Genomic DNA, 27,248 nt, shown 5'->3' with positions numbered 1-27,248 from the left:
ATTTTAATAATTGTTGGCAATTTGATACGGAGACAAGCAATGCTGCCAAAACCAGGAACATTTTTTGAGCCTGTCGTCAACAAGCCAGCTTGTGGACGAGTTTTATCCAGCACCTGGCTATTTCACAATGAGAAATCTGCTTTCATTTCTCAAAAGCCATTTCTATCTAAAATGCTCCTATATTTGGCCCAACCTAAGCTAGCATTTGATTTATACTTCAATTAATATGCTTTAAAATATTCGGGTCTCTCTTCCTTGAAACTTGTCTGAGCAAGAAACCACTTCATACTTTCATTCTTTTTCAGAAGTTGCCTTTCGCAAGAACTTCCTTAGAGATTTTAAAAGTTGTGAAGCTTAACGTCTCAAGCTGTTGCAAGAAATGGCGGTAGGCAAAACATTAATACACATCCAAAGTTCTTCACAGACGTCATCTCTCTTATGGACTGCTTTGCAAATGCTACATGATTAGCATTGGAAGGTTCAATCCTGCTGGGCGCTGCTTTGACAGAGAGTTCCCTGTGGCAATGGAGACTCCCCTCCTTGCAGGTCATCTATGACAGGTGGATGTGGCCACCTGTGGGTCATTTGATGGTTTACAGATGAGTGCCCCCCACATCTGTAGGGCAAGGGGAGACAAATGGTGGTCTCACCCAGGCCAAAAGGGTATTCCACCCATGTCATAAACCATGGCTTACCATACACAAGCAAACTGCCCCCACTTTGCTCCTCCTTGCTCTTTCCCATTTTTACTGGGTGCAGACAAAGCACGACCCCTGGCTTAGCATTGCATTCTAACTATGGATTGTGGCTTGTTTTGCTCCAATAACCACAATCAGTTAAGTCACGAACAAACCTGGCCTGAGGTTATGGTGTGTTGGGAACAAAAGAAACCATGATCCCTGATTCAGATATAACACTAAACTAGGGATTGTGATTTGTTTCCTCCCAGCGATCATTCATTCATTCATTCATTCCCTGCCCATCTGGCTGGGTTTCCCCAGCCACTCTGGGCAGCTCCCAATAGAATATTAAAAACACGATAAAACATTGAACATAAAAAACTTCCCTAAACAGGGTTGCCTTCAGATGTCTTCTGAAAGTCAAGTAGTTGTTTATTTCCTTGACATCTGATGGGAGGGCGTTCCACAGGGCAGGTGCCACTACTGAGAAGAGCCTCTGCCTGGTTCCCTGCAACCTCACTTCTCGCAGTGAGGGAACCACCAGAAGGCCCTTGGCGCTGGACCTCAGGCTGAACAATGGCGGTGAAGACGCTCCTTGATTATTGGTTGATTATTTAATTTCTATACTGCTTAAAATATTAAATATATATTGAAGTGGTGTACAGGAAACAACAGACAACTTAAACAAAGTATTACAAAATACACAGTTACAGATAAAAATATATGAATACAAACTTACTAATATATAGTAAATATAATAATATATAGAAATCAATATTGCCTTCTGACACACCCTCCTTCTCAGCCTCTGGGTTCTGTTCCAGCCTCCAAACAAACTCAGCTGACCCACAGAAGTCTCACAGTGATAAGCGTTCCTAGAAACAGTGAATATCACCCTAGCCTAGCCTCTCACTCTAGCCTTGCTTTTTTAGGCTCAAGGTACATGGCACTTCCTCAGGCTGCCCACAGCTGTTTCCCTTTCAGCTGCACTCTCTGCACCCAGTTCCAGGTGCGACAGGTTTGTTGAATTTCCAAGGGGGACCAAAGGATGGAGAAAAGACCCCTCTCCACTCACAGCTCTTTCTTCACCCTCTTCTCCTTCTCCCCCAGTGCAAGCAGGGAGCAGCAATGAGGACCAATGCAGGAACAGTTTCCTTGTGCAGAATAAGTCATCATTTATAGCTTACCATAGCTGGTGGGCAATCGAACTGCCATTCTCTTGTGGCAACAATTTTCTTCAATCTCTGTGGAGCTTGCAGACTTTTTTCTTCTCTACCAACCTCAGCTTTTATTAAAAATTTGCCTGTGACTAAATTCTTCCTGTCTGGAACCTAGCTTTACCAGTCTAGGGTTTTACCAAGATTTAGATTATATTAATAATAGAATCCCACAATAACTCGCTAAGTCACTATTCATATTTTATCCCACCATCTTCAGGTCAGGTACGGTTGCAGTTCAGACACTAGGGAGGAAGCCCACAGAAGGTGGAATGAACTATTTTCATATTATTATAAAGTATAAGCAGGAACAAACTCACTGGGTAATTTAAAGCAATGAAAGGGAAAAAAGGCAAATACATGAACTCTCAGGCTTGTGGTAACCCAAACCTTTGTGGAAAAACTTTTTTCACTTCCTTTTCACAACCAGTTATGAATATCAGCAAATGGGACTTCTGCTTTTGAAGTAAATTTGCTGGATTTAGGTGCAGCATGTTTAGACAACCCCTTTACGATTAAAAGAAAAAACCAATAACTGCCACCCTCTCTGTCTCTCTTGTACAAAATGTGCATGTTTAGACACATTAAATAGTAGTCTACCATTTATTAGAGTAGACCCATTGAAATGAATGAAGATGACCAAGTTAGGCCCATTAATTTCAATGTCAACTCTGACTGAAACTTAATCACCAATAGTCTCAAATACTGTATATGAAAATAAAACTAGGACAATGTTTCCACCCCCAATTATTTTTACATGGGAAGAAGAACACCCCAAAACACGTTTTTGCTGTGTTGGGCCTGATACTATCTTAAACAGCACCACATGCTCAATATTTCTACGGTAGGAACTTACTACCCAGTAATTATTTGATACATTCAGCTATCACAGTAACAATGAGAGTGCGGATTTACTTGCCCATAAAATACCGATATTACAAGGCAACCCTATGCCTGTCAACTTAGAGAAAAGACCCACCGAGTCTAGTGGTGCTCATGCCAAGTGTGCACAGGACTGCAGTCTTAGAAGCACAGGACTTAAAACAAAAAATACACAAAAACTCATTTGGCAGAACCAACAATGACTCAGAAACAAAGGCTTCACACACATCTCAACACACCTCAGATCTGTAGCTCAAGCTGGATCCAAGGAAAGAAAAGACAGCAAACTGCTGGGAAGAAGAGCTACAAGACAGAGTGCAAGTTTGTACAGACAGCCTTTGCAGGGACCCGATTTTCTGGGTGTAACACTTCAAAACAGTTCCATAGCCTCAAGCATAAAACGTGCCTCTATCGTCAGTTCTCCTTAACAATGCAGAGAGCATGTTACTGCTACTTACCACAGCATGCAGGTCTTTCACTGAGCAACAGAAATAAAGGCAACATAAAGTTGTGTTTCTGCATGTTGACGTCTCTGTGATCAGGTACGAAGTTTGTTTCATTCTCCCTTAGCTGTACAGAACATGTACATTTCCTGTTTCCTGCCTTTGTGGTTGGATGTGTAAGATGCCTTAAAGAGATGCACTATGTCTGATTGCTCGTAGGAAGTGATGTAATTTAGTTTGGGCCTGTCAAATGAGCAACGATTGCAAAAGGTTGCTTTCAAAGCACTGATTCAGCTAAAAAAAACCACCAGGAAAATCCACGTGTGAGAATCTCGCAATCCTCTCCTGTTTTCAAGACCTGACAGTCTCTTTCCCACCCAGACAAGAATGCCTCAAATATATCTAGTTCAGTGATGAAGTACATGCCTTGCATGCAAAAAAGGTTGGATCCTTATCATCTCTAGGTAGGGCTGGGAAATACTCCGGTCTGAAATCCTCAGTTGCCACTGCTAGTCACTGTGAGTTTGATAGAGCAACAGTCTGACTTGCTTGAAGGCGGCTTCTTATATTGCTTTTAAAAATGAAAGGCATGGTGCTTCTCAAACTATCTGATGTGGTGGACCAGCAATTATTCACACACAGAGTGTGCCAGGGACTGGTACCCAGGGCCAGCCCACCCATGGGGGGGTGAAGCACCTGCCTCGGGTGGCAGACCCCCCCCCCCAAAGTTGGTGCCACTGCAGACACCCTGTCTATACCACCACTTCTTCACCAGCGGGATCTCACTGGAATCTCACGATAACTTGCCAGAACTCACCATTGTTGCTGCTTCACGGGCGCTGCCACCAGACCCAGATAAGGGAAGCTTTGGCAGTTGGGCTGCACCTTCCCGTTTGGCCTCAAGCAGCGAAATGGGACAGGCTGCCCCTGACAGGACTATATTTGGTCCCTGTACCAGCTGACCACTAAAATGGGACTTTTTAAAAAATTGCAAAAAGCTTTACATGCTACCCCAATCTCCGAGCAGTGTGAGATTCCAGGGGTTCCAGGCACTTACCCAGGATTTGGGTTACCTTTGGAAATGAGGCACAGCTTTTTGTCTTTATGATCTATGGCTTACTTACACATCAATACCACCTGAGCCTCCAAGCATTACACTCCAATAAGGTCTCTTGCTTCTCCCATAGGCACAGTGAACTTGGATCCAGCAGAGAAATCAGCCATGCCCTCTGTCTCCTTTTTACAGCCTCACAGTTTTTGCCAGCACATCACTGCCAATGACCATTCTAAAAACTAGCCTTTTGTCTCCTGCTAACTACCTCACAGGTGGTGCTGTGGGTTAAACCACAGAGCCTAAGGCTTGCTGATCAGAAGGTCGATGGTTCAAATCCCTGCGATGGGGTGATCTCCTGTTGCTCAGTCCCAGCTCCTGCCAACCTAGCAGTTCAAAAGCACGTCAAAGTGCAAGTAGATAAATAGGAACCGCTACAGTGGGAAGGTAAACGGCATTTCCGTGTGCTGCTCTGGTTCGCCAGAAGCGGCTTTGTCATGCTGGCCACATGACCTGGAAGCTGTACGCCGGCTCCCTCGGCCAATAATGCGAGATGAGTGCTGCAACCCCAGAGTCGGTCACGACTGGACCTAATGATCAGGGGTCCCTTTACCTAACTACCTCTCTACAGGAAGGAGGGGCTCACACCCGTATGCTGTTAGTTGCCCATCTCCCTGCCCCTGTTTGGTTAATGATTTGGCCACCATCAAGCTTTGTTCCCCTAACAACTCTCACTCAACAAGCCATGATCAGGTAGGCCTGGCTAGTATCTCTAACATAAGCTGTTTGCCACAGTTTAATTCCCCCAAACCTTGATTAGTTCTCACTTTTATTGGACCTAGGAACTTAGAGTGTCTCACACCCCACAAACTCATAACACTATTTTTGTAGACATATAAAAAGTTCTGGGAAGCTTGAAAGCTTGTATACTGTTTTGTCCCAAAGCCACACAGAAAACCCATGATGCATGTGAGTTATGTTTCATAAGCCCAGTGGCAGAGATCACAAACTCCACTTTCTAAAATTCCCAGGTTCAAGCCCACATATCTCCAGGAAGTATTGAGAAAAACTCATGTCTGAAACCTTGAAAAACCTCTGTCTGACTGAACAATACTTCTATGATAAACTGTAAAGAGTAAAGGGACCCCTGACCGTTAGGTCCAGTCGTGGATGACTCTGGGGTTGCGGTGCTAATCTTGCTCCATAAGCCGAGAAGCTTGCGTTTGTCCGCAGACAGCTTCCGGGTCATGTGGTCAGCAGGACTAAGCCACTTCTGGCGAACCAGGGCAGCACATGGAAATGATGTTTGCCTTCCCGCCGGAGCGGTACCTATTTATCTACTTGCACTTGATGTGCTTTCGAACTGCTAGGCTGGCAGGAGCTGGGACCGAGCAATGGGAGCTCACCCCATTGCAGGGATTCAAACTGCCAACCTTCTGATAGGCAAAGCCCTAGGCTCTGTGGTTTAGACCACAGCGCCACCCACGTCCCATACTTCTATGATAGGGTTGCCATATTTCAAAAATTTCAAAGTTGTTGGGCTTTTAAAAAAAAGAGAGTAGTTTTTGGACACTGCTTCAGACTGCAATATTCCGGTTATGTCCAGGAAATTCCAGATGTTTCATAACCCTAGCTATAATTCTATGATTCTACCTGTTCTGTCTCAATATGAGGCATCTTCCTACTATCCTCTCCGTTTTCACATCAGAAATAGAAAAAAAACAGACCCACATCCTTGCATACAGATAGATAGTACTGTATGTGCATAATCCTGAGGAATGTTCCAACACAAAAGTGCATAGTGTTTTGAACATTTTGTACAATGTCAAAAGGCAGAGCCATTTTTAACATATTCCATGTGCTTGTCAGACTCATCCTCATTCAGCAAAAATAGGTGATGAGAAACTATTCTTTGCGGCAGTATCATCTCCAGGGGCGTACTTGTGGGCAATTGTGTGATGATCCATATCGATTTAACAAGCTGTGCCGGCCTTAGACATTTTCACACCCTGCTCTTAATGCCACAAAGAGGGAGGGAAGGAAAGAGGGCGGGAAATTGTGCTGCCTGGAAAGCAGCTAGCTGCACACCAAGATTGCTCCCTCCATGTAAGGCCTGCCCTGTTAGTCAGGAAATGCAGAGGGGGGAAATGCTAGGATCACTAGGTACCTCCTGCCACATCAAGTTGCTTCTTCAGAAAGGGACTGCAGACAATAAAGATGCTGGTTCTTACAATGGATAATTACCAGTAGTTGAAAATGTTACGGATTATCTCTATAACTTTCTTTTTATTGCATTGACATACAATTCAGAATACAATTCATACCCACAGAAAAAGTAGAGCACAGGATGAAATTTTAAAAAATGTTCATCCTATTATCAGTGTTTAGAGTATTTTAGATGGTAACCCACACTACCAGACGCTAGTTCCCTCCCCTACCGGCCCCAAACCAATTCACACAACCATTTTTAAAAACAAAATTAAAAAATCCTTCCAGCAGCACCTTAGAGACCAACTAAGTTTGTCATTGGTATGAGCTTTCACGTGCATGCACACTTCTTCAGATACATTTCTAAATGCATTTTTAAATGCATTTTTCAGGGTGTAAGTAATTAACAGTTTTTCCACCCTGGATGTTTTCCTTGTGCATAGTGGGGGAGAATGGAGTCAAGAGATTTGGATTCTCGCACACACACACATTCAAAACTGAGATTTCAGATTATAGTCTTCATTCATTCATTTATAATCCATCTTTCTGCAAAGGACTCAAATCAGCCTGCATGGTTCTCTCCCTTCCACCCTGTTATTCTCACAGCAGCTCTGTAAAATAGATAAGACTGAATGGCAAATACAGAGCCAAGGCTGAGCTTCATGGCCGCATGGAGATTTGAACCCAGGCCTCCTTAGTCCTACTACAATGTTACATTGTGTGAGTTTGTGGTGCTGCAGTGTTATTATTTTTTTAAAAAATAAAATACACCCTAACTGCTCACTGTGAAATCACCGCTGCTATGTAGAATTTATTTATCCAGTTGACAGTTACAAAGAAGCAAGTAATGTTAGGAGCCATTCATACAATACATTTACTGTACACTCACAGTCACACATGAAAACTAATCTCAAGAGCTGTTTATTGTCGTTTTCCCCTCCAACAGTGCCAGATAGATTCCCGGTTACCAGAGCATGAAGCACAAATGCGCAGTGTACACATCAGATGCACCCTCAATCTGAATCAGAATCTGCTGGCTGACAAAGGGTGAGCAAGTAGATGCATTCTGGGGAGCCTTGTCTGTGATTGGTAGGAGCCCAGGAGGTAGCTAATATGTCTTGGCTCAGTCTGGTGCAGCAATTAATCTTTCTTAAACACGGCTGCTTTTATAGGTCATCAGTTACAGTTTCTCAGCTATTATCTCTGAGAAATAGGTCAATGATTCATTTACTGGCCAGCTTGTTAATGGGTTTACAATGCTAGTATTAATCTGCTGGCTAGCGATGGAGTCGGTTGTTGTTGTTTGTTTATTAGTAGCTGTGTGTTTTGGAGTGCTTTACTTAACAGTTATCAAAACACAAAAACAAGGAGCCAAGCTGGATGGAAATGTGTAGGAGGCGGAACTCAAAGTACTAAAGAAGGGATCAAGGTTTGCTGCCAAAGTCACCTAACAAACCAATCTTCCCAGACCGTAGCTGGTCTAAGCCAATAACCTCACACTTTCTCCAGGATATGAATAATGAAGAAAGTAGGAATTTGGCCGGAGGTTAATCTAAGCCTGGCTTCACCAGATCTGCTTTCCAGCACTTGTTATGAGGATCAACTCTGGAATATATTACGATTATGATTAGATTACTTACCTACCCTTCACCATGAGGTCCTAGGGCGGGCTACAACCATTTAAAAATATGATGCTGTATAAATTCAGTTAAAGCAAAGTACAGTCAAAGGAATAGGGTGGGACCTAAATATATATCTATATATGTATTGACAGGTATCAAAGTTCAGGATAAAGAGGTGTGCCTTCAAACAAGGACAAAAACTACATAATATTTATAATGAATGTAAATAAATACTATATTAATAATATTTATTTTTTGATTATTTATTTCTCTGGTTTCTAAACTGCCCTCCATCTGGTATAGATACCAGGGCAGATCACAAAAACTTTATAAAAGTGACACCCACATACCAAGTACTAGGGCAGGCATAGGCAACCTTGGCTCTCCAGATGTTTTGGAACCACAACTCCCACGATCCCTAGCTAACAGGGATCCCAGTGGTCAGGGATCATGGGAGTTGTAGTTCTAAAACATCTGGAGAGCCAAGGTTGCCTATGCCTGTACTAGGGGTTTTTCCATGGCTCATCAACTCCCCCTTCAGCCCCACCAACCCCTTAGTGGGGGACCTTTAGTTCCTACTGCATGAACCAGCTTTGCCAGGTGGGTGGGGGAACTCACTTGCTGCTCACATGACATTGTTATCCCACCACATGGTTGGCAGGTGGGTTGTCCCGCCCACCTGTCAAAATCCATTGCAGGGTTCCCTGGCACCCACTGTGAGAAGCCGGCAAGAAGCTGGCATTTTACCTTCTGCATTTCTTGCTTCATGCAGTGCCAGTGGTGGCGGCAGCAGCCTTCATTCCCACACTCCCACTTTTAACCTGCAACACCAGAGGTTGAGGGGGTGGGGGGAGGGAATGCAAGAAAGGGCTTTACAGTCTCCCAAAGTGCTTCCCCTTTGCACCTCTAATGTTGGAGGTGGAGAAGTGTGGGAAGCTCACAAAGGACTTTCCACCTCTGATGTCAGGTAGGAGGCCAGAGGCAGCAGCCAGCCAGCATTGTGATCTTCCTCTGCTGCAGGCACTTTATCTAACTCTTTATTCTACTCAGTGATGGCAGCAATGGATTATGAGGCTGGGCGGCCACTGCTTCTTGCCACATTTCCACACTTCTAATTGGCAGTGGGGGCAGAAACAGCAGATCCCCAAGCTCGCTGGGGAGGAGGTGTCCAGCAGCAGGGGTTGGCAGGTGAAGGAGGTTTCATAGCAAGCCTGCTGCTGCAGCCTGTTCTGTCTGCCTTCCTATGGCTTGCCTAGGCTGCCCATCTACCGCCTCTGCAGTTTACAGTGCCACCTGTCTGTGGCCCCGTGAAATACAGTATGATGCCATTCTTCCATTTTTCTTATATGGAGCTGGATTTCTGGGTTTTGAGGCTGGAGCTGTCTTGGAATCCTGGGGAAATTAAACCTAATGTTTTATTATCACTGTTCTTAATCTGTGCTGAGAACTGCTCAGAATGCAATCAGTAGAAGAATGTGGTAGAAATCATGATCATAGAAGAGAGCCAGTGTGGTTTTGTGGCTAGATGCAGTCTGGGGAGACCTAATCACAATCTTTCAGCCTATGACATATGCTACTGAGCATGCAGACGGCTGAAGGTACAAGTTCTAGCAAGACTGGGACCAGAGTCAGGGTGGAGCACTGAAGCAGATTAACTGGAGGTTCACTCCAGTCATTTGCTGACTAGGAGAGGCTGAGCTGAAAGGGTCTGGAATGAGGATTCATAGGAAGGTCAGCCAGCAAAAGCACGGGCAGGGAGGCAGGCAGGCAGGCAGTCACAAAGATGAGGAAGAGCTGGAGCTCAGTCCCAAGTTCAATCTCTGGTGTCTCTAGATAGAGCTGGGTCACCGTCTGTCAGTGTAATAGAAAATACATTATGCAATAGATGGACCAATGATCTGACTCTGTGGAAGGCAGCATCATATTGTTGCATGCACCCCAATCTTTGAGGAACAAGAGACTCCAGTGATTCCAGAGCTGACCAAGGGTTTGGTTTCCTTAGAAATGAAGGTCAATGGAGACTGTAGTGTCTTTAGAATATACGACTTTATTTACACATATATACAGCCTGAGCATAGGGTGGAGAGGCTTACAGCACTAACACTCTAGTAGATATTGCTTCCCAATTTGGCTTCCAGGGAAGCCCCAAGTCACAGCTCTGGGGTCCACCTGTCTCTGTGTCTCCAGCTCCCAGCATCTGCGAAACTCACACATGCAGAACCTGGCCATTTTTGTTCCCCATCCTAGGATGATGATGTGGCATCCAGCAGGTAAGGTGGGAAAAGCTTTGCCCATTTGTTTCAATGTCAGCCTCTTATGACATGTACAGTAAATGCCAGAACTTTATTGGTTATTCCATTAACAACAGAACTGGCTTGGTTGGTTTCCTCTCATAAATTCTAACCTTACATACATAGGATCACAAATTTGGAAGGAACCCACAGGTATCCTCCAGACCAGGGGTCAGCAACCTAAGGCCCATGGGCCACAAGCGGTCCACAGGGGTCGTTTAACTGGCCCGCAAGCCGCCCCCAAACCAAGCCACCCGCTTGGCAAGTCCTCCCGCGCTGTGCTAAACCAGTGCAGCACTGCACGGGGACTTGCTTCTGTGGTGCCAGAAATCACATCTGCACACATGCAGATGCCGGAAATCACGTGCGCATGCGCGCGTGCCCACAGAGGGATCTCCGCTGGAGTGAACCAGCACAGGCTGCCGAATGCTGCTCCAGACTGACAACCCCCCCCAACCCAACCCATAACAATATGTTCCTACAGACAGGAAAAACTGGTGCACTGGAAGCCAAAAGCCTTTATAATGAGGTCAGTTCAGGATAGACAAGTTAAATGCCATGGAAAGGCATACCATTCAGTTGTCTAGAATCAGTTTGGAAAACTTTGCTTTACATAGCCCTTACTGGGCAAAAGCCCAACCTCTGATAGCAATGGTAGATAAATTCACAAGGTTCGCGTTACCAAATACCCAACTTCCAAACCAATAAGCAAACCAAAACACAGCTACCCTTTGAATTTTGTACCACTCCAACTTTTGTGATGCAGTTCTCCAACCCCAAAGCCTGCACAACAAATGCCTGCTTTAGTGAACACCATGTACAAAACTATATTAGGGGAAATGGCTTGCAAAAATGCTTACGGTATATTAAGGGAATTCATGTGCACACAAAAAAGCATATATTACTGAAAACAAAGTTTTTCTCCAGTCCTTTTTAAAGATAAATTTGCAAACTGATGCACAAATATACATGCCTGTGACACCTAAAACTGAAACACAGAGGAAACGTCACGAAGAAACTGCCTACCAAAGTTGTTGGCAAGTTCCCTCCTATCCCCTTTACATTACAGTTAGCTATAATTCTCAAGCTCAAAGATCTCACTGAGGCAAGCTAAGAATCTGGCAGAAAATGTATTCCTTTAAAGGCAACTGCTGATTTTGTCGAGAGGGGAGGCTGCAGTTGCTCCATTTGAAAGGCAGAGCAATCCTCACATGCCCCCAAATATTCTATAATAATATATATTTTTTCTGCTACTATGGACTCACTGGGCTAGTTAATAGTGTGGTGCCTTGGTGTAAAATAGTCTAAATGGCATCAATGTTCATAGATGTGTACATAATACGAAGTTGACTTGCCGTTCAGTGTGTAGCTTGCTTCACTGCTTTTGGTGTCTGAAGCCATCTGTTTGCAGATATATTTTAGTTCCTGCTTTCTACTTGCTGCTAGGTTTCCTGACTCTGACCTTAGCACCACCCACTCATGCACAGGAGTATGATCTCTCTCTCTCTCCATCTGTGAAGTGTCAGAGGGGGGTTTGCGTAACTGGGACCCAGCAGCACAATAGTTCCTCTTTCTTCTTCCACTCTGCACTCCAAGTAGCTCACCGAAGGATTCCAGACTTCGATTCCAGACTAACTGCTGGCGATCCTGCCACAGACACTCTGCCAGGCAAATCTGGTTTGAGGCTCCACCCTGGCAGATAAATGTAACCCACATGCCCAAGTGCTTGGAAAAGGTAAGTAACTGCACATTAGCGTAATCATTGTCCCCCAGGCTGCACCACGCCTAGGGAGAGAGCCTCTTCGCCTAACAGAACAGCATGATTCACAGTGCAACTTCAACAGAGAAGCCAGTTGCCTTTGCAACCGCCCCACCCTGCTTCTCAGCCTGCAAGATAAACCTTCCTAACATTCAAATGGTGCTGCTCACCAAAAAGCATCAGAGCAACAAGGGTGGAATCTACACACATATTAAAAACGCTGTGAAAATGCTTTAAAAACGTTTTGAAAAATACATTGAATTTGGCATAGCTCACTGTTGCCATCTAGTGTCACTTTACAACATATTTAAAACATTTTATTTGCAGCAGTATAGCTGAGTCCAAGATCTTATAATGTGCAAATGAGTAAAATTCAATCATATGTGTAATATCCATATTTTCTGAGAATGCAGGCTAATAATAACTTTTGAATATTTATTTTATTAGTAATAACTGAACACAATAATAAAATACTTCTCAATCACTATTATTTACTACTGATTTTGTTGCCTGCCCTTCACCATCAGGTCCAAGAGTCGGTTACAACAATTCAAAATCAAAAACCGGTTAAAGCATTCATAATAAAGGGTGGGTTCTGAAAATGCACACCTGAAGTTATAAGGTCAAGGTAAAGAGGTGCATCTTCAGCATTTGATGAAAGCTATATAGCAAAGGTTCCAGTGACGGGGAGGGAGGCAATATTACAAGCATAAGAAGAACACCTAGTACTGGAGATAATAGCTTCATTGATGCACAAGAAAATAAAGTGGTGCTCCCAGAAACCTGCTAAAGGGCAAGTGTGGTGTTAAAGCCCTGCAGCACCTTCAATGTCTTTCCCCACCGGCACACCAGCCCTCCATCCGGAGCCCGCTTGGCTGCCCCACGTTACATGGGAAAGGATCTAGCTGTACTCAGGGACTCTAACAAAGGTTACAAAACAATTCCTGCAATGGTATAGCTGCCACCACCCGGGTGCTTCTTAAAGCCAACTGGGACCAACACTTAACACTTATCCTGGTAGAGGACAAAGCAGCTGAGGACTAGAATTAGCAGTGTAACCAGAAAGGACCAAGATCCACAAAGAAATACCTTTTAACTATTTATTGTAAAAGAGGATTAAACAATACAAAATGTAACAGTTCTCAAGAAAAAGGAATACAAAGATAAAACAAGAAAAGTATAGCTAACTTACGGATACAAACTTAAGGTAAAATTGAAATCAAGACTGCGTCTCTCCGTCCAGGCAGGCTGCAGTCAAGAGCCATCAGCAGACCTCAGTCTCTCTTAGGCTCCTTGAAAAGGAACAAAGCAGCAGCACCTTGCTGGGCCATTTTGCAAGACAAAAGGACAATAGAGCTTACTTCTTACAGACTTAAATCCCCAAAACCCTCGAGGTATTCCCACGTGGGCTTACAGGTCATTAGCCAATCTCCGTTAGTTTTACATTTGAATAATCCAATCAGAAGATCCACAACCGTTTGTCTTGTCAATCAATTAGGATGCTACACAGATGCCCTGTGTTTACTCATTAATCAACCTGTAAGGCAATTAGCCCTTTCAGTTCCCAGACACACCGGACGGCCCTTCCTCCCTAATTTCTTATCACGCAGGAATGTGAGATTTCACAGCTGCAAGGTTGGGGAAATTGTACACGGGATCAAAGAACAGTCACAGAACAGGGTGGAAATCATCAGATCCTCCTTCCTGAGGTTCAAAAGTTTAGATTCCCAGGCCAATCTCTCTCTCTGGGGCCAGAGGCCCATGAGGCTTTGTAACTCCCATGATACTCTGCGCAGGCCAAGGATACAAGACCCCGACAGCAAGAAACTAAAAGAAGGAAGCAGCTGGAGGAAATGATTCGTGATGTCAATTGTCTCTATACTAATGCATCGAGTATGGGGAAACAAGCAAGATGAACTAGAGCTCTTAATAATGCTTTAGTTGAATTCCTGCATTGCAGGGGGTTGGACCAGATGACTCTCAGAGTCCCTTCCAACTCTACAATTTTGTGATTCTGTATTCTTGATTCCGATGCACCTCTGTAGGGAGGGAATTCCACAAAAGGTGGCTTAAGGCAGAGAATGCCCTTTATATAATTATAAATTCATCTGTAATATAGATGAAGTTTTGAAGACTTACCTTACTTACTATGCTACACAAAAATATATAAATATTGTTCTATTTTGTTGGAGACTGAAACCTAGTGGGGAAAGAGACACACACCAAAACAGGCGAGCAACACAGAGAATGAAGCTAAAGATAACCAAACCATCCATTGATATTTTTGAAACATAATTCTCTAAATTCCCCAAAATCTCAGTTTCTTCACATCTGTTTAGAATAGACATATGCATACACCTGTCAAACGCTGCAGATCCATGGCTGATCAGTGTCAAGAAGTTAGAAGGAGCAGTGATCTGACTTTGAAGAAGGCCATTTCGTATGTTCCTGTGTAAGTCAAAGCCAATTGTGAAAGGTATCTGCCCCTACCTGCAGAGCAGAGACCAAAAGGAACCGCACCCAGTTTGAAATAGTCGGAAACAATTGGACAGTTAAAACTGATTAGGGGTATCTGACTTCTAGTCTTCTTCTCCATTCAACCATAAGGCTCACTTGGTGGACTTGGGCAACCCTTAATCTTTCTGCTTAGGGTGTTTCCCGACTGCCACTATTTTCCGGTTGGATTCAGTCATGTATTGGCAGATTCAGGTGTCATCATGATTGTAGTGGCTTAGGAGGTGGTGCATAACAAACTCTGCTTTCCCCAAAGATCTGATAAGAAAAGTGATGGGGATATGCACCAGAAAGTGAGAAAAAACACTTGCAACATCACCTGGCCTCCCCTAAAACAAATCAGGATGAGTGCTCATTGAGCAGGTTGTCTCTGGAAGTGACCTAAAGTGACCTTGCAGTGTTTGCCAACACCATAAAATGGGATACTGGTAATCCCAATTCCCCCACCCTGAACTCCTTAGAAAATGGGTTGGAAATAAATGTGACAGATACGTGGATGGAGATTGGGTCTGGCATTCAGAGTGTCTTACCAAAATAGCTACATTTGATCCCTTTGTACGTGCTCTTAAAGATATGGTGCACAGCTCCAGACACACCGAAAGCACCCCTACAGACTTCGGTTCATAAAATGAATGTGCGAATGCACCCGCAGTTACTCCTCCTTTGCAGACTTCCACCACATTCATATACATAACTCTCACCTGATCTTAAAAGGCTTGGTGCCAAGCAACAAGGTATCTCCCTCCATCTTTTGGCTTGTTATCCTGGACACCTCGCTAAGTACACAAAACAGAAAGCAAGCTGGGAAAGCATGCAGAGCATTGGCATGTAAATGTTGACACCCAGCAACAATGTGCCTATAAAACATATTGCTTGGTGCTTCTGTGGCAGCAGCTACCAGCCTGGCACAGAGTCAAAGCATATGGTTTGGGTTGAAGCAAAGCCTTGTGTTCTGTTCTGTTGCAGGCCATCAACTGCTGGGGACAAGATCGTGCCATTTTTAAAGCCCTTCATTCTACCTTAATAGCTGGTAGAGTTTCAATTCATTTGGTTTTCGACTCATTGCTAGGACTACCAGAAAACAGCAAAACATGGACTTGGGGGCAGGGCGGATTAAGACAATAAAGGTGTTTTTTTGCTCATTTAAAGCACAGGGTAACGCTGCAGTACGCAGAACCACAGAAGGAGCCAGCCCAAGACATTTTGCTGCCTGAGGCAAAGGGCAAGATGGTGCCAGCCTTCATGTTCAGAAGGCGAAGGGACCGAGAGCTGACTCAAACTTCAAGGCTGGCAACAGGATAGCAGCATTCCCCAGCACACTTGAGGGCTACTGGGTGCAGGGCAGTCTACCTGGCACACCCAATTCTGCCCTCCAGCAGAGAGGAACAGTCAAGGAGGTGCCGCTGCTGCGCTGCCACCCCTCAGCAAGGGAAGCCTGAGGCAGCTGCCTCCCTCTGCCCAATGGTCACGTCACAGCTGACCAGAAATACATTACCTTCCTCATCTCTTGACTACATCAGGTCTTTCTGCCAGATGTGGCATCGGGGCACGGAGTTCAACTTTCAATTTTTTAAAGCAATCATATTGATTTATTTATTCATCTCTCTAAACCCCACGCTTCCTGTGGCATAAATAGCTTCCCCCTTTATCCCGTGAGGTACAGTAGGCTGAAAAATAGAAGTGACCCAGTACCTCAGGTGTGTTTGTGTGCTATATTGCTTGTTCAGGTTTGCTCCCTGCCCTGGTTATGTGTCCAAAGGGTGGGTTTTAAGAGTGAAAAGTATTCTCTTCTCTCCCCATCCTCTTTCCTCATATGTGAAGTACCACATCGCCTTAGAACTGATATAAATGAAAACTTAAAAATAGAACTTCACTGAAGATCTTGCAACCATAATATTTAAGAAGTACACAAGGAAAAGAGACCAAATACGTCTAGGTCCATTTAAAAGTGAACAAGTAACACTATGCAGAATACGAAACCACCAATATCATTTTAAACTTTTGGCTGGATATTTTTGGGGTTTAATTCCCACACCACACCAAACCACACATATACAGTACTCTGATTATTGCTTTAGCAGCGCCCTCTAGTGCCCTGCTATGACCTGCTACAGTTTACTTACAGAAGGGTTTTAATGTTAACAACAACAGATGTGCATCTTAAGGGCTTGGAGCGTTTCATTATTAAGGTGGTTTTGAAAGCTGAACCTAAATTGGTGAAGGTAAATGCCTGGGGGGTGAGGAATATGTAGTCTCAATTTTTGGAATTGCTAGAACAAAGCTGAGGCTCTGGTTTTTTAAAATATATATATATGTTAAAACATTTGTTTGTTTTTTAATTCTAAAGATTGCTATCATATTCTGCTTAACTCCTTTGTAAACTCACAGGAGCAACATTGTTGTAATTTAGATCAGACTTCCCAGCTCAGTGCTTGGCAGGTTTACTTGGAAACAATGTCCTTTATGGTCAATGGAGATTATTTCCAATCAGTGTGCATAGGATCACATCTGATATGGGAGGAATGGGCAGAAGGTAGACTGTAATCTATTGGTAGGTCACTACGTAATCTGAAGTAGACTGGCAAGGATTTCTGATTCCCAACTGCTTTACAATGGCAACAAATACAATTCCATACACCCTGCCCAAATAAAATAGTATTGGACTTCACCCCATTCTCTGAGCAGTGAGAGATTCCAGGGGTTCCAGGCACTTACCCAGGATTTATGTTTCCTTTTGGAAATGAGGCACAGCAGAGACTGTGGTGTCTTTATGATATATGGTTTGTTTACACATATATACAACCTGAGCCTGAGATGGAGAGGCTCACAGCATTAACACCCCAGTTCTGACTCTCTCCTTGCCTTTACAGCCTGCAGCTTTTTCCTCTACCGTGTTTCTCATATTATAAGACACGTCTTATATTTATTTTTTCCTGAAAAAAACACACCATGGCTTATTTTCAAGGGATGTCTTATTTTTTAATTAAGTACCGGTACCGGTATCTGTACAGACCACAGACCTGCTCCCACCAGGGCTTCGCGTGCGGCAGGCAAAGGCTGCAGCCGGGTCTTGGGGCTGCGCGCTGAGGCTGCAGCCGGGTCCCGGGTGTCCGCGCGCAAAGGCTGCAGCCGGGTCCTGGGGCTGCGCGCTGAGGCTACAGCCGGGTCCCGGGTGTCAGCGTGCGGTGCGCAAAGGCTGCAGCCGGGTCTTGGGGCTGTGCGCGCTGTGCGCTGAGGCTGCAGCTGGGTCTTGGGGCTGTGCGCGCTGTGCGCTGAGGCTGCAGCTGGGTCTTGGGGCTGCGCGCGCTGTGCGCTGAGGCTGCATCCGGGTCTTGGGGCTGTGCGCTGAGGCTGCAGCCGGGTCTTGGGGCTGTGCGCTGAGGCTGCAGCTGGGTCTTGGGGCTGCGCGCGCTGTGCGCTGAGGCTGCAGCTGGGTCTTGGGGCTGTGCACGCTGTGCGCTGAGGCTGCAGCCGGGTCTTGGGGCTGCGCGCGCTGCGCGCTGAGGCTGCAGCCAGGTCCCGGGGGTTAACGCGGCAGCAGCAACCCTTCTTTGCCACAGACCTGCTCCCACCACCTGGTACGGCTTATTTTCGAGGTATGCCTTATATTTTTCCACCTCAGGAAAATCCTGCCATGCCTTATTTTGTAGGGATGCCTTAAAATATGAGAAACACGGTAGGTCAGGCATCCCCAAACTATGGCCCCCAGATGTTTTGGCCTACAACTCCCATGATCCCTAGCTAACAGGACCAGTGGTCAGAGATGATGGGAATTGTAGTTCAAAACATCTGGAGGTTTGGGGATGCCTGCTCTAGGTCACATCACAGCAAACTCTGCTCTCCAACTCAGGCTTTGTCCTTCTAGCTATCTAAGATCTGGAGGAGGGGCACCACCCCTTTGGCATCTGACACAGAGCCCCCTTCCTTTTGTTCTCTTAATAAAGACACCTTGGAGGAAAGGTATGGAAGGACTGTGAATTCCATTTAGTTCTAGCACTCAAACTCCTGGGATCACAATTCTTTAATTTTAGATGTATCTCTTTTGCAGTTAGCTCCACTTGGAGGATCTTGGGAGTTCTAGTACTGTATAAAAACAACTTGAATCCCACAAGCCTCCCCTGCTCTTGGCTATAACTGTGTGTACACTCTACTGACCAAAGCAGGCATCCCCAAACTGCAGCCCTCCAGATGTTTCGGCCTACAAGTGCCATGATCCCTAGCTAACAGGACCAGTGGTCGGGGAGGATGGGAAATGTAGTCCAAAACATCTGGAGGGCCGAAGTTTGGGGATGCCTGGACCAAAGCCTGGCTGCAGGCAGGGTTCCCACCCCCCAAAAGTAGAGTTTTGAAAGTAGAGTTTTCAAAAGAGTAACTATATTTAGCTCCTAGGGGTGATGAATCCCAGAATATGCATATCCAAAGAGAACCAAATTTCATTAAGAAGCAATAAATCTTTAAATGACTTTTCTTTTGTAATGCCGATGTTCAACAGTTTCTCTAAATTCTTTTACTTCTGCTTCCACTGTTTGCGTATCTGAACTTGCCAAATATAGGTTTATTTTTCTTAAGGGACTTCATGGTCCACTAAGTTCACCTTTTAAAGTCACCCAAGTAGGATTTATGAGCATAACAACATTTTGCAGGGAGGGGGAAGTGCTGTCACACTGGATCAACAAGACCTAGGGGCAACCTGGGGGAACCTGTGGCCCTCCAAAAGTGGTCGGACTCCAATTCCCATCAGCCCCTGCCAGCATGGCTAAAGGTAGTTGGACCAACCAAATCTGAAGGGCCTCAAAACTACAGGAAGCAAGAGTGTTATAACAGTGGGGAAGAGCAGGGACATTGCTAGGGAAGGACCAACACAACCCGAAAATGAAATTACAGACCAAGTAATAAAACGGAAACTTTGTGTGATGCATTTTGTTAGCAGTGTTATGGTAATGTATTTACCTTATCCCTAACTCAAATAGTATTAACATAATTCTCTTTTCTTCTTCTTCCAGGTGTGTGAGAGTGTCATTCAATGACTGTTTACTCAGGAAACAACATTACCACATCCCAAGACATACAAAGGCAGGGATGAGGTAACAGCAATGCTCTCTTTTATAAGTGGAATCAATGCTAAACCATACCACCATAAATTTACCTTGTAAAGATTAAGGCAGTGGGTAGGTATAATACCAGTCTTCAAATATCTGGGTGGCTGTCATGGAGAAGATAGAGCAAACTTGTCCTCTGTTATTTGAGGAACTACATCATAGACATGGATTGCGACTAATGTCACGTGTACACGGTTTCAAAAACCAGCAGTGGGAGCACTCTAGAGCCAGAATAAATGCAATGTGTGCATAGCCTTAGTTGTTGCCCTGCCAATAAACCTCTAAGTTGCTCTCTGGCACTCTTACATTCTTAAGCCAAAGTACATACTCAGGATCACTTTCCAAAGATTATGTAATTTGTGTATGGTATTTTTTGCAAAGTGCCTTTGATCCTGCCCCCTATAAACATGAATTAAGCAACGTAAAGAAAAGAAAACCATCAACCAGATGGGCAGAGTAACATATTATATATGTATATATGTATATATATATGTGTATGTGTATATATATATATATATATATATATATATATATATATATATATATTAGAGAGAGAGAGAGAGAGAGAGAAAGTTCTGTAGTACTGGGATACACGTTTTAGAATACTGCCATAAACAGTACTGCTGAAATTATATCATGAGATCACCATCATGCGCTGTGGTGGTAAGAATAGTAGTCAGAATCTTGTGTACACACACACACACACACACACTTTTATGTAAGGCACTATAATTTGCCATCAGGTGCAGAGAAATAGAGTTTTAAATAATAATAATAATAATAAATAATAATAATAATAATAATTTTTAATTTATACCCCACCCATCTGGGCAGCTAAAGTCAGAGTGAGCCAAATGGTTTTCCTTAAAGCAGTCAGATTGCAACTCCCATTATTCCCATCCATTACCCAGGATGGCTGGAGCTCGTGGGAGTTATAGTCTGAAGCATCTGGAAATTTCAGACTGTGTAGGAAGGGTTGTTTTTTGTTTTTATTTATCCAGAACAGCTCAGAAAATATTTAGCCAGTATTTTGGGTGGTATGCTGCTTGGAGTAGATGCACTAAAAACGACAGATCTAACTTGGTCGCGTTCATTAATTTCAGTGGGTCTGCTTTTAATAAAACTTAGTTGAATACCACCAGTTATTTGGATCGTTTTCTGCTTCTGTCCGAGATCAGCTCATCTTAGTGGAGTCCAACCAGGCACAGAGACCAAAGCGCAGGCAGAATTGTGGCACAAAGCAAAGGGAGACCCAGTCAGGATCCAGTGCTAGAATGAACAAAGAAGCAGGGCAAAGGTCAGGCACACACTGAGCTGTTTTACGCTAGGAAAGCCAGGCCATTCTCTTTCAGATCACCAGCTGGGTGCCAAGATGCACCAGTTGCCCACTTAAGTATACACTTTCTAAGCAGACCTCTGGTTCTTCGCCAGTTCTGTTTCTTCCCCAGCTTTAGGGAGATAGGTTAGGATGGGAGATACCCAGTCTGTATCCTCTGGGTCTTAACATCTTCCTAATATATTGAGCTGCTATAAAGGCCTGAGCATGTGGGTATATATTGTTATCTGTTAATGTTACTTGATTTAATTCATAACAAAATAACTTATTTAGTCTGCATCATGTGAAACAGAGCCAGTGAAATGTAAGTACATTCTAGTCTTAAATATTTCATTTATTTTAGTGTTTTCTTCACACACTTTGCGTAAAGTACTTCATGCTGGCAGCTCAAGTCACATTTTACATCCATGTCAAACCTGACCCACTTTGCTGCTATGCATCTCACAGTTAGTTTTGTAATGTGATCTCTTTAAGGGTATAATATTAGATGTGTTAGATGGTGGGGAATTGCTTGTCAAAGCAATATGCCAAGATTCCACTCAAGGGCTACTGACTGGAAGAGCTGGGGAAGCATCTTCAGCTAAAGAAACAGAAAGCAGTAACAGAACATTATATCTGTAAGCTGCTTTGAGTCCCATCAGGCAGGGTATAAATAAATATCTAATCATAATACTGTAATCAATGCAGAAAGAAAAACTACTATTTTAGGATACCTTGCATTAACATAAACTAGTTGTTATACAGCAGTGCTTACAAAGATACACCTCGATCTCTTGCCATAATCTACCTTACAGGGTTGTTGTCAGCCTCAAATGCTACTCTGAATTTTTTCTGGTGTGAGAAGAATACAACTGTAACTTGAGAGCGTAGACAGAATTATGGATCAGGGTAGCACCATTGCAACACAATCCACAAAATCTTGCATTGTTCATTGGGTCTGTCCAGTTTGTGACCTGCCAAGGCAGACACAATCCACCAGCCATGCACTAAGATGTGGTGGGCATTTGACAGCTCTCCGGGTTTTTGCAGTTCCATGGAGGCAGCAAAATCCACCATACAAGGCTCATAGGCCGGGTTTAGCATAATAGGCCTCAAATTTTATAGGCCTGTACTATATGATAGAGTTGTTTTTAAAACGAACTAAGCAATTAGTAGTTTCCATTAAAGTACTTATTTAGATGCTGCAAGGTGAATAAAGTCCTCCAGAACTGTGAAGGAAGTATGAAGAGATTCCTTCAAATCTTGATGTCTAAGAAATCTTCGAAGAGTATCCAAAGCAGTAAGGGCCTCCTTCTTTGATGGCAAGGGGTGTTTACATCCTGGAAAGTCATCATCTTCATCCTTCTCATAAATTCCACTTGAAGTACATTTTTTAGCCTGTGATATTTCAGTGTTAGGAGGCATTTCACAATTTATCAAGTCATCATTGAAAGCTACAAATTCCTCCAAAGACAAGCCTTTTGGAAACTCAACTCCTGCTGCCAAAGCATAGGCAGCCAAATCAAAATTAATTTCCGTTTCTGTGTCCTCATCAATGTTTTCCCCAGTTTGTGATCTAAACCCTTCTTTGCTATGACTTTTAACAACTGTTCCTGGAGATACAGCCCTCCAACAGAAGTATAACATGTCAACTGCATCAAGCAAAGTCAGCGTGAATTCCTTACCACTTTCAACACAGTCTACAAATCTCTTGATAAGAAGGCACCGGTATTTTACTTTCAGACACTTGGTGATATTTTGTTTCACACCTGTAAATCTGGAGGGTGAGCAAGAAGGAAAGGATACAAGTCTGATAGACTTTAAATTCCTTACCTCTGCGTGAAAAGGGAAAGAGTCCACAAAAATAATGATGTGACGCTCCTGCATTTGAAATCTCTTGTCAAGTTTGCTCACCCACTGATCAAACAGCTCTGAAGTCATCTGTGCCATAGTAGTTGACTGATATTCCACAGGCAGTGATGTGACACCCTGAAAGCACCAGGGAGTTTTGTTCTTTCCTATAACAAGCAACGGAAGTTTTTCTGAAGCATCCATATTTACGCCAACCACTACAGTTATTTTTTCTGTGCCTAGTTTTCCCAGGGAGCATGTTTCTCCTTTAAATGTAAAAGTAGGACTAGGTAACATCTGATAAAACAATCCTGTCTCCGTCATGTTAAATATATCATTTGGCTGATAAACCTTTAAATAGTAAGACAGAATATTTTGATGCCAAGCAGTTGCTGTATCCTCTGTAGTGGTAGCAGTAGTGGTACAAGTAGTACGAGCAGTAGCTACAACCGGCTGAGATCTGAATGCCAGTCCATACCTTGCTTTAAAACGATCTAGCCAGCCATTGCTGCATTTAAAATCGTTATGTCCAAGTTTCTGTGCAAAATCATTAGCTTGGAAGCGTAGCATCGGCCCATTCACTGGTATATTTGAACACTGAGCCATTCTGTACCACTTCACCAGTGCCTCTTCCAGATCTGTATGAAATGCAGTTCTTAACCTTTTTCTTTTAGGGTCAAATTGCCACAATTCAAAGGCTTCTAAAACTTTATCTTTGTTCTTCATGATGGAGGACAAGGAGTTTTTCTTTATACCGTACCTTTCCGCAATGTCTGTCTTCTTCTTGCCACTTTCTATTGCAGCTATTATACTAATTTTGTCCTTGATTGATAAGCTTTTCTTCTTCCTTACTGCAGGCAGAAGTGAGGGAGCATCTGAAGACTCCGCCATGGTACACCCCAAACTCCCTCAGAGGCTCAAATGCATCTAGAGACATTCGTTCTGTCAGCTCGCTATCCTCAAGTGCTTTAATTAGATTGGCTTTCAAATGAGTACCCTGATCTCATGGTATAAACGTCACTGTGTTAATAAATAAACGTCAGAGTTAAAGTAGCAATGCCATGGGTATATTCTTGTATATCACAAGCACACAGCTATGGAACGAGCACAAACAAGCCCTTCTAGTATCTTTGCCCAATGAGAATATTTTCCATAACTTCTCTAGGCTGAGTTTCAAACATGTGGACTAATGAGTTAAGTACTTTGCAACTAGGAATCTTCCTATCTCGCATCAAAATAAAGTGTGAAACGTAACTTCATCTGTATTGTATGTAAAACTTGTCAGTACTGCTGCTTTAATTTGATCTGCCGACAGATGTGTCTATTTGTTGCAGTATCTGTTTTAACATGGATCTTTGCCGCCCCACTCTATGCCTGGCACAGGGTTAGGAAACCTTATTTCAGCTCATGGGATACAGTCTATTCTGAGCAGTTTTCTGGGGCCACGGGCTAGTGGGGGGTGAAGCCTGAGGCAAAAGTGAGCAGAGCAATTACAATAACTAGAAGGCTATTGTTGTTTAGTAGTTTAGTCGTGTCTGACTCTTCGTGACCCTGTGGACCATAGCACACCACCAGGCACTCCTGCATAGCTGCCAAGTTATCCCCTTTTTAAAGGGATTTTCCCTTAGGCTGAATAGGCTTCCTCGCGAGAAAAGGGAAAACTTGGCAGCTATGCACTCCTGTCTTCCACTGCCTCCCACAGTTTGGTCAAACTCATGTTCGTAGCTTCGAGAACACTGTCCAACCATCTTGTCCTCTGATGTCCCCTTCTCCTAGTGCCAACATCAGGGTCTTTCCCAGGGAGTCTTCTCTTCTCTTCGGGTGGCCAAAGTATTGAAGCCTCAGCTCGGGGCTGATTTCCTTCAGAATGCATAGGTTTGATCTTCTTGCAGTCCATGGGACTCTCAAGAGTCTCCTCCAGCAACATAATTCACAAGCATAAATTCTTCGGCAATCAGCCTTCTTTATGGTCCAGCTCTCACTTCCATACATCACTACTGGGGAAACCATCGCTTTAACTATACGGACCTTTGTTGGCAAGGTGATGTCTCTGCTTTTTAAGATGCTGCCTAGGTTTGTCATTGCTTTTCTCCCAAGAAGCAGGCGTCTTTTAATTTTGTGACTGCTGTCACCATCTGCAGTGATCAAGGAGCCCAAGAAAGTAAAATCTCTCACTGCCTCCATTTCTTCGCCTTCTATTTGCCAGGAGGTGATGGGACCAGTTGCCATGATCTTGGTTTTTTTGATGTTGAGCTTCAGACCATATTTTGCGCTCTCCTCTTTCACCCTCCTTAAAAGGTTCTTTAATTCCTCCTCACTTTCTGCCATCAAGGTTGTGTCATCTGCATATCTGAGGTTGTTGATATTTTTTCCGGAAATCTTAATTCTGGCTTGGGATTCATCTAGTCCAGCCTTTCACATGATGAATTCTTCACATAAGTTAAATAAGTTAAAATATTTAAAATTTTAAAAGATGCTGCTGTTAAGGTGCTACACTCAATATGCCAGCAAGTTTGGAAAACTCAGCAATGGCCAGAGGATTGGAGAAGATCAGTCTACATCCCAATCCCAAAGAAGGGCAGTGCCAAAGAATGCTCCAACTATCGCACAATTGCGCTCATTTCACACGCTAGCAAGGTTATGCTTAAAATTCTACAAGGCAGACTTAAGCAGTATGTGGACTGAGAACTCCCAGAAGTGCAAGCTGGATTTCGAAGGGGCAGAGGAACCAGAGACCAAATAGCAAACATGCGCTGGATTATGGAGAAAGCTAGAGAGTTCCAGAAAAACATCTACTTCTGCTTCATTGACTATGCAAAAGCCTTTGACTGCATCAACCACAGGAAACTATGGCAAGTTCTTAAAAAAATGGGAGTGCCTGATCACCTCATCTGTCTCCTGAGAAATCTCTGTATGGGACAAGAAGCTACAGTTAGAACTGGATATGGAACAACTGATTGATTCAAAATTGGGCAAGGAGTACGACAAGGTTGTATATTGTCTCCCTGCTTATTTAACTAGGCTAGTTTCTCCATACTGTATACTCATGCTTTCCTCTCTATGCTGCAATGTCAGAGTTCAAGGGCACATTCTAGCAGGGCAAAACACTCAAGGAGGGTGTTGAGCATGCCTGGTGAATGGGTGTGGCCTGTGCAGAGTCCTGGGGGCCAGCCAGAGAACACTATAGGGCCAAATTTGGCACGAGGTTCACCACTTGTGCTCTAAAAGTAGAATCGTGTCCTATCAAGCATTCCGCGTGAAGATCTGATGGGAGAATGCACTCAGCTGCACATGCTTTGAAATTTTATTCAGGCCTTTACACTGAATGCAGAAAAGTCAGGAATGATCACAGGGAAAGAGCCTGTAATGGCTGAAGTGCAGAGGCTTGGCAGGTGGCTTAGTCCAAATCCTACACTCACTCAGCCATTGTTTCCACTATTGCCATCAATGTAACTTTACTCCCGAAAAAGGAGTACAGCACATTATTCCACTTCCTCTCACATCAATAGAAAGCCCAGGTGACTGTCCCTCCCAACCTATTCCAGCCACAATATAGACTTTGATTCCAACTCACATTCTTCACTGAACTCTATTTCGCCATGATATTCTCCATGCAATCAACAGCATATGAAGAAAGAGCAGAGCCATGTGTGCTAGCCCTGTCATTGCAGCATGTGTGCCAGGCTTGCCCCCATGCTGTCTATGAATTAGGTGCATATCTCCTAAGCGGAGACCACTGAATAGAACTAGTGTATGCAACCTTACTTTTTCTCCACATGCTGTTAATTACATGCAGCCCTGGCACACTAGCTGTGGACCTCACTGCAGCTCAACTCAGCTATGCCATCACTCACTGTCCTCAGTGTTACCCCCCTCTCCTCTGGTGGTGTCTTAGCAGCGGGAGGCACTGCTGCTTTTTATTGGGAGCCGTGGTTAGGTCCCATCTATGGTGGCTGCCCACCATCTTAATTTACCTAGAACACAATGATCTATGCAATCCAAAGATGGTGGCCACCACAGATGGCAATCAAGGTCAGTCCTATTCTAAAGTGGCATCACTGCCCTTCCAAAGGTTAGACGCCACATTGGCAGCCCAGCAGGGAAGGTGGGTTGGGCTGTTGATTCCATGGTGGTGGCAGGAGGGGGGGGAGAATGCAGCTACATTAAGGGTGGTGTGTGTGTTTGTTATCAGGTGCGGTGGAGGCCCATGGCAGCACCTAAAGTCTTGTGTACAGTGGAACCTTGGGTTACGTACTGTCCTCCTTACGAACGCTTCGGGTAACAAGCTCCACTAACCCGGAAGTAGGTGTTCCTGG

General features: G+C 44.0%; 2 protein-coding genes across 4 annotated transcripts in view; both read right to left on the bottom strand.

The window, feature by feature from the left end:
- TMEM154 (transmembrane protein 154) overlaps window positions 1-12,133 on the bottom strand; it is a 31,186-nt gene extending 19,053 nt beyond the window's left edge. Inside the window, exon 1 of one of the 3 annotated variants that reach the window (XM_035113456.3) lies at window positions 11,750-12,133. In XM_035113456.3, coding sequence (XP_034969347.1) covers window positions 11,750-12,110 — 361 coding nt within the window. In that variant the 5' untranslated portion in view covers window positions 12,111-12,133. Of the gene's footprint in view, window positions 1-3,237; window positions 3,870-11,749 lie in introns of those variants that run through there. The other 2 variants (XM_088660253.1, XM_060278657.2) reach the window with 2 other exon arrangements.
- An 8,186-nt stretch (window positions 12,134-20,319) lies between these two features.
- On the bottom strand, window positions 20,320-24,619 carry TIGD4 (tigger transposable element derived 4). Its single transcript, XM_035113246.3, has one exon. The coding sequence runs from the start codon at window positions 23,821-23,823 to the stop codon at window positions 22,273-22,275; it is 1,551 nt and encodes a 516-aa protein (XP_034969137.1). The 5' UTR covers window positions 23,824-24,619; the 3' UTR covers window positions 20,320-22,272.
- Between the last annotated feature and the right edge of the window lie 2,629 nt (window positions 24,620-27,248).

Source organism: Zootoca vivipara, chromosome Z1 (assembly GCF_965207765.1).
Source record: "Zootoca vivipara chromosome Z1, rZooViv2.hap1.1, whole genome shotgun sequence".
In the NCBI taxonomy this organism is placed as follows: Eukaryota; Metazoa; Chordata; class Lepidosauria; order Squamata; family Lacertidae; genus Zootoca; species Zootoca vivipara.
The sequence above is the reverse complement of the archived record's forward strand: the minus strand, read 5'-3'. Positions and strand labels throughout refer to the sequence as shown.

What these genes read in the sequence shown, in the direction of transcription:
- TIGD4 (XM_035113246.3), bottom strand. Translation starts at nt 23,823, where the DNA reads ATGGCGGAGTCTTCAGATGCTCCCTCACTTCTGCCTGCAGTAAGGAAG.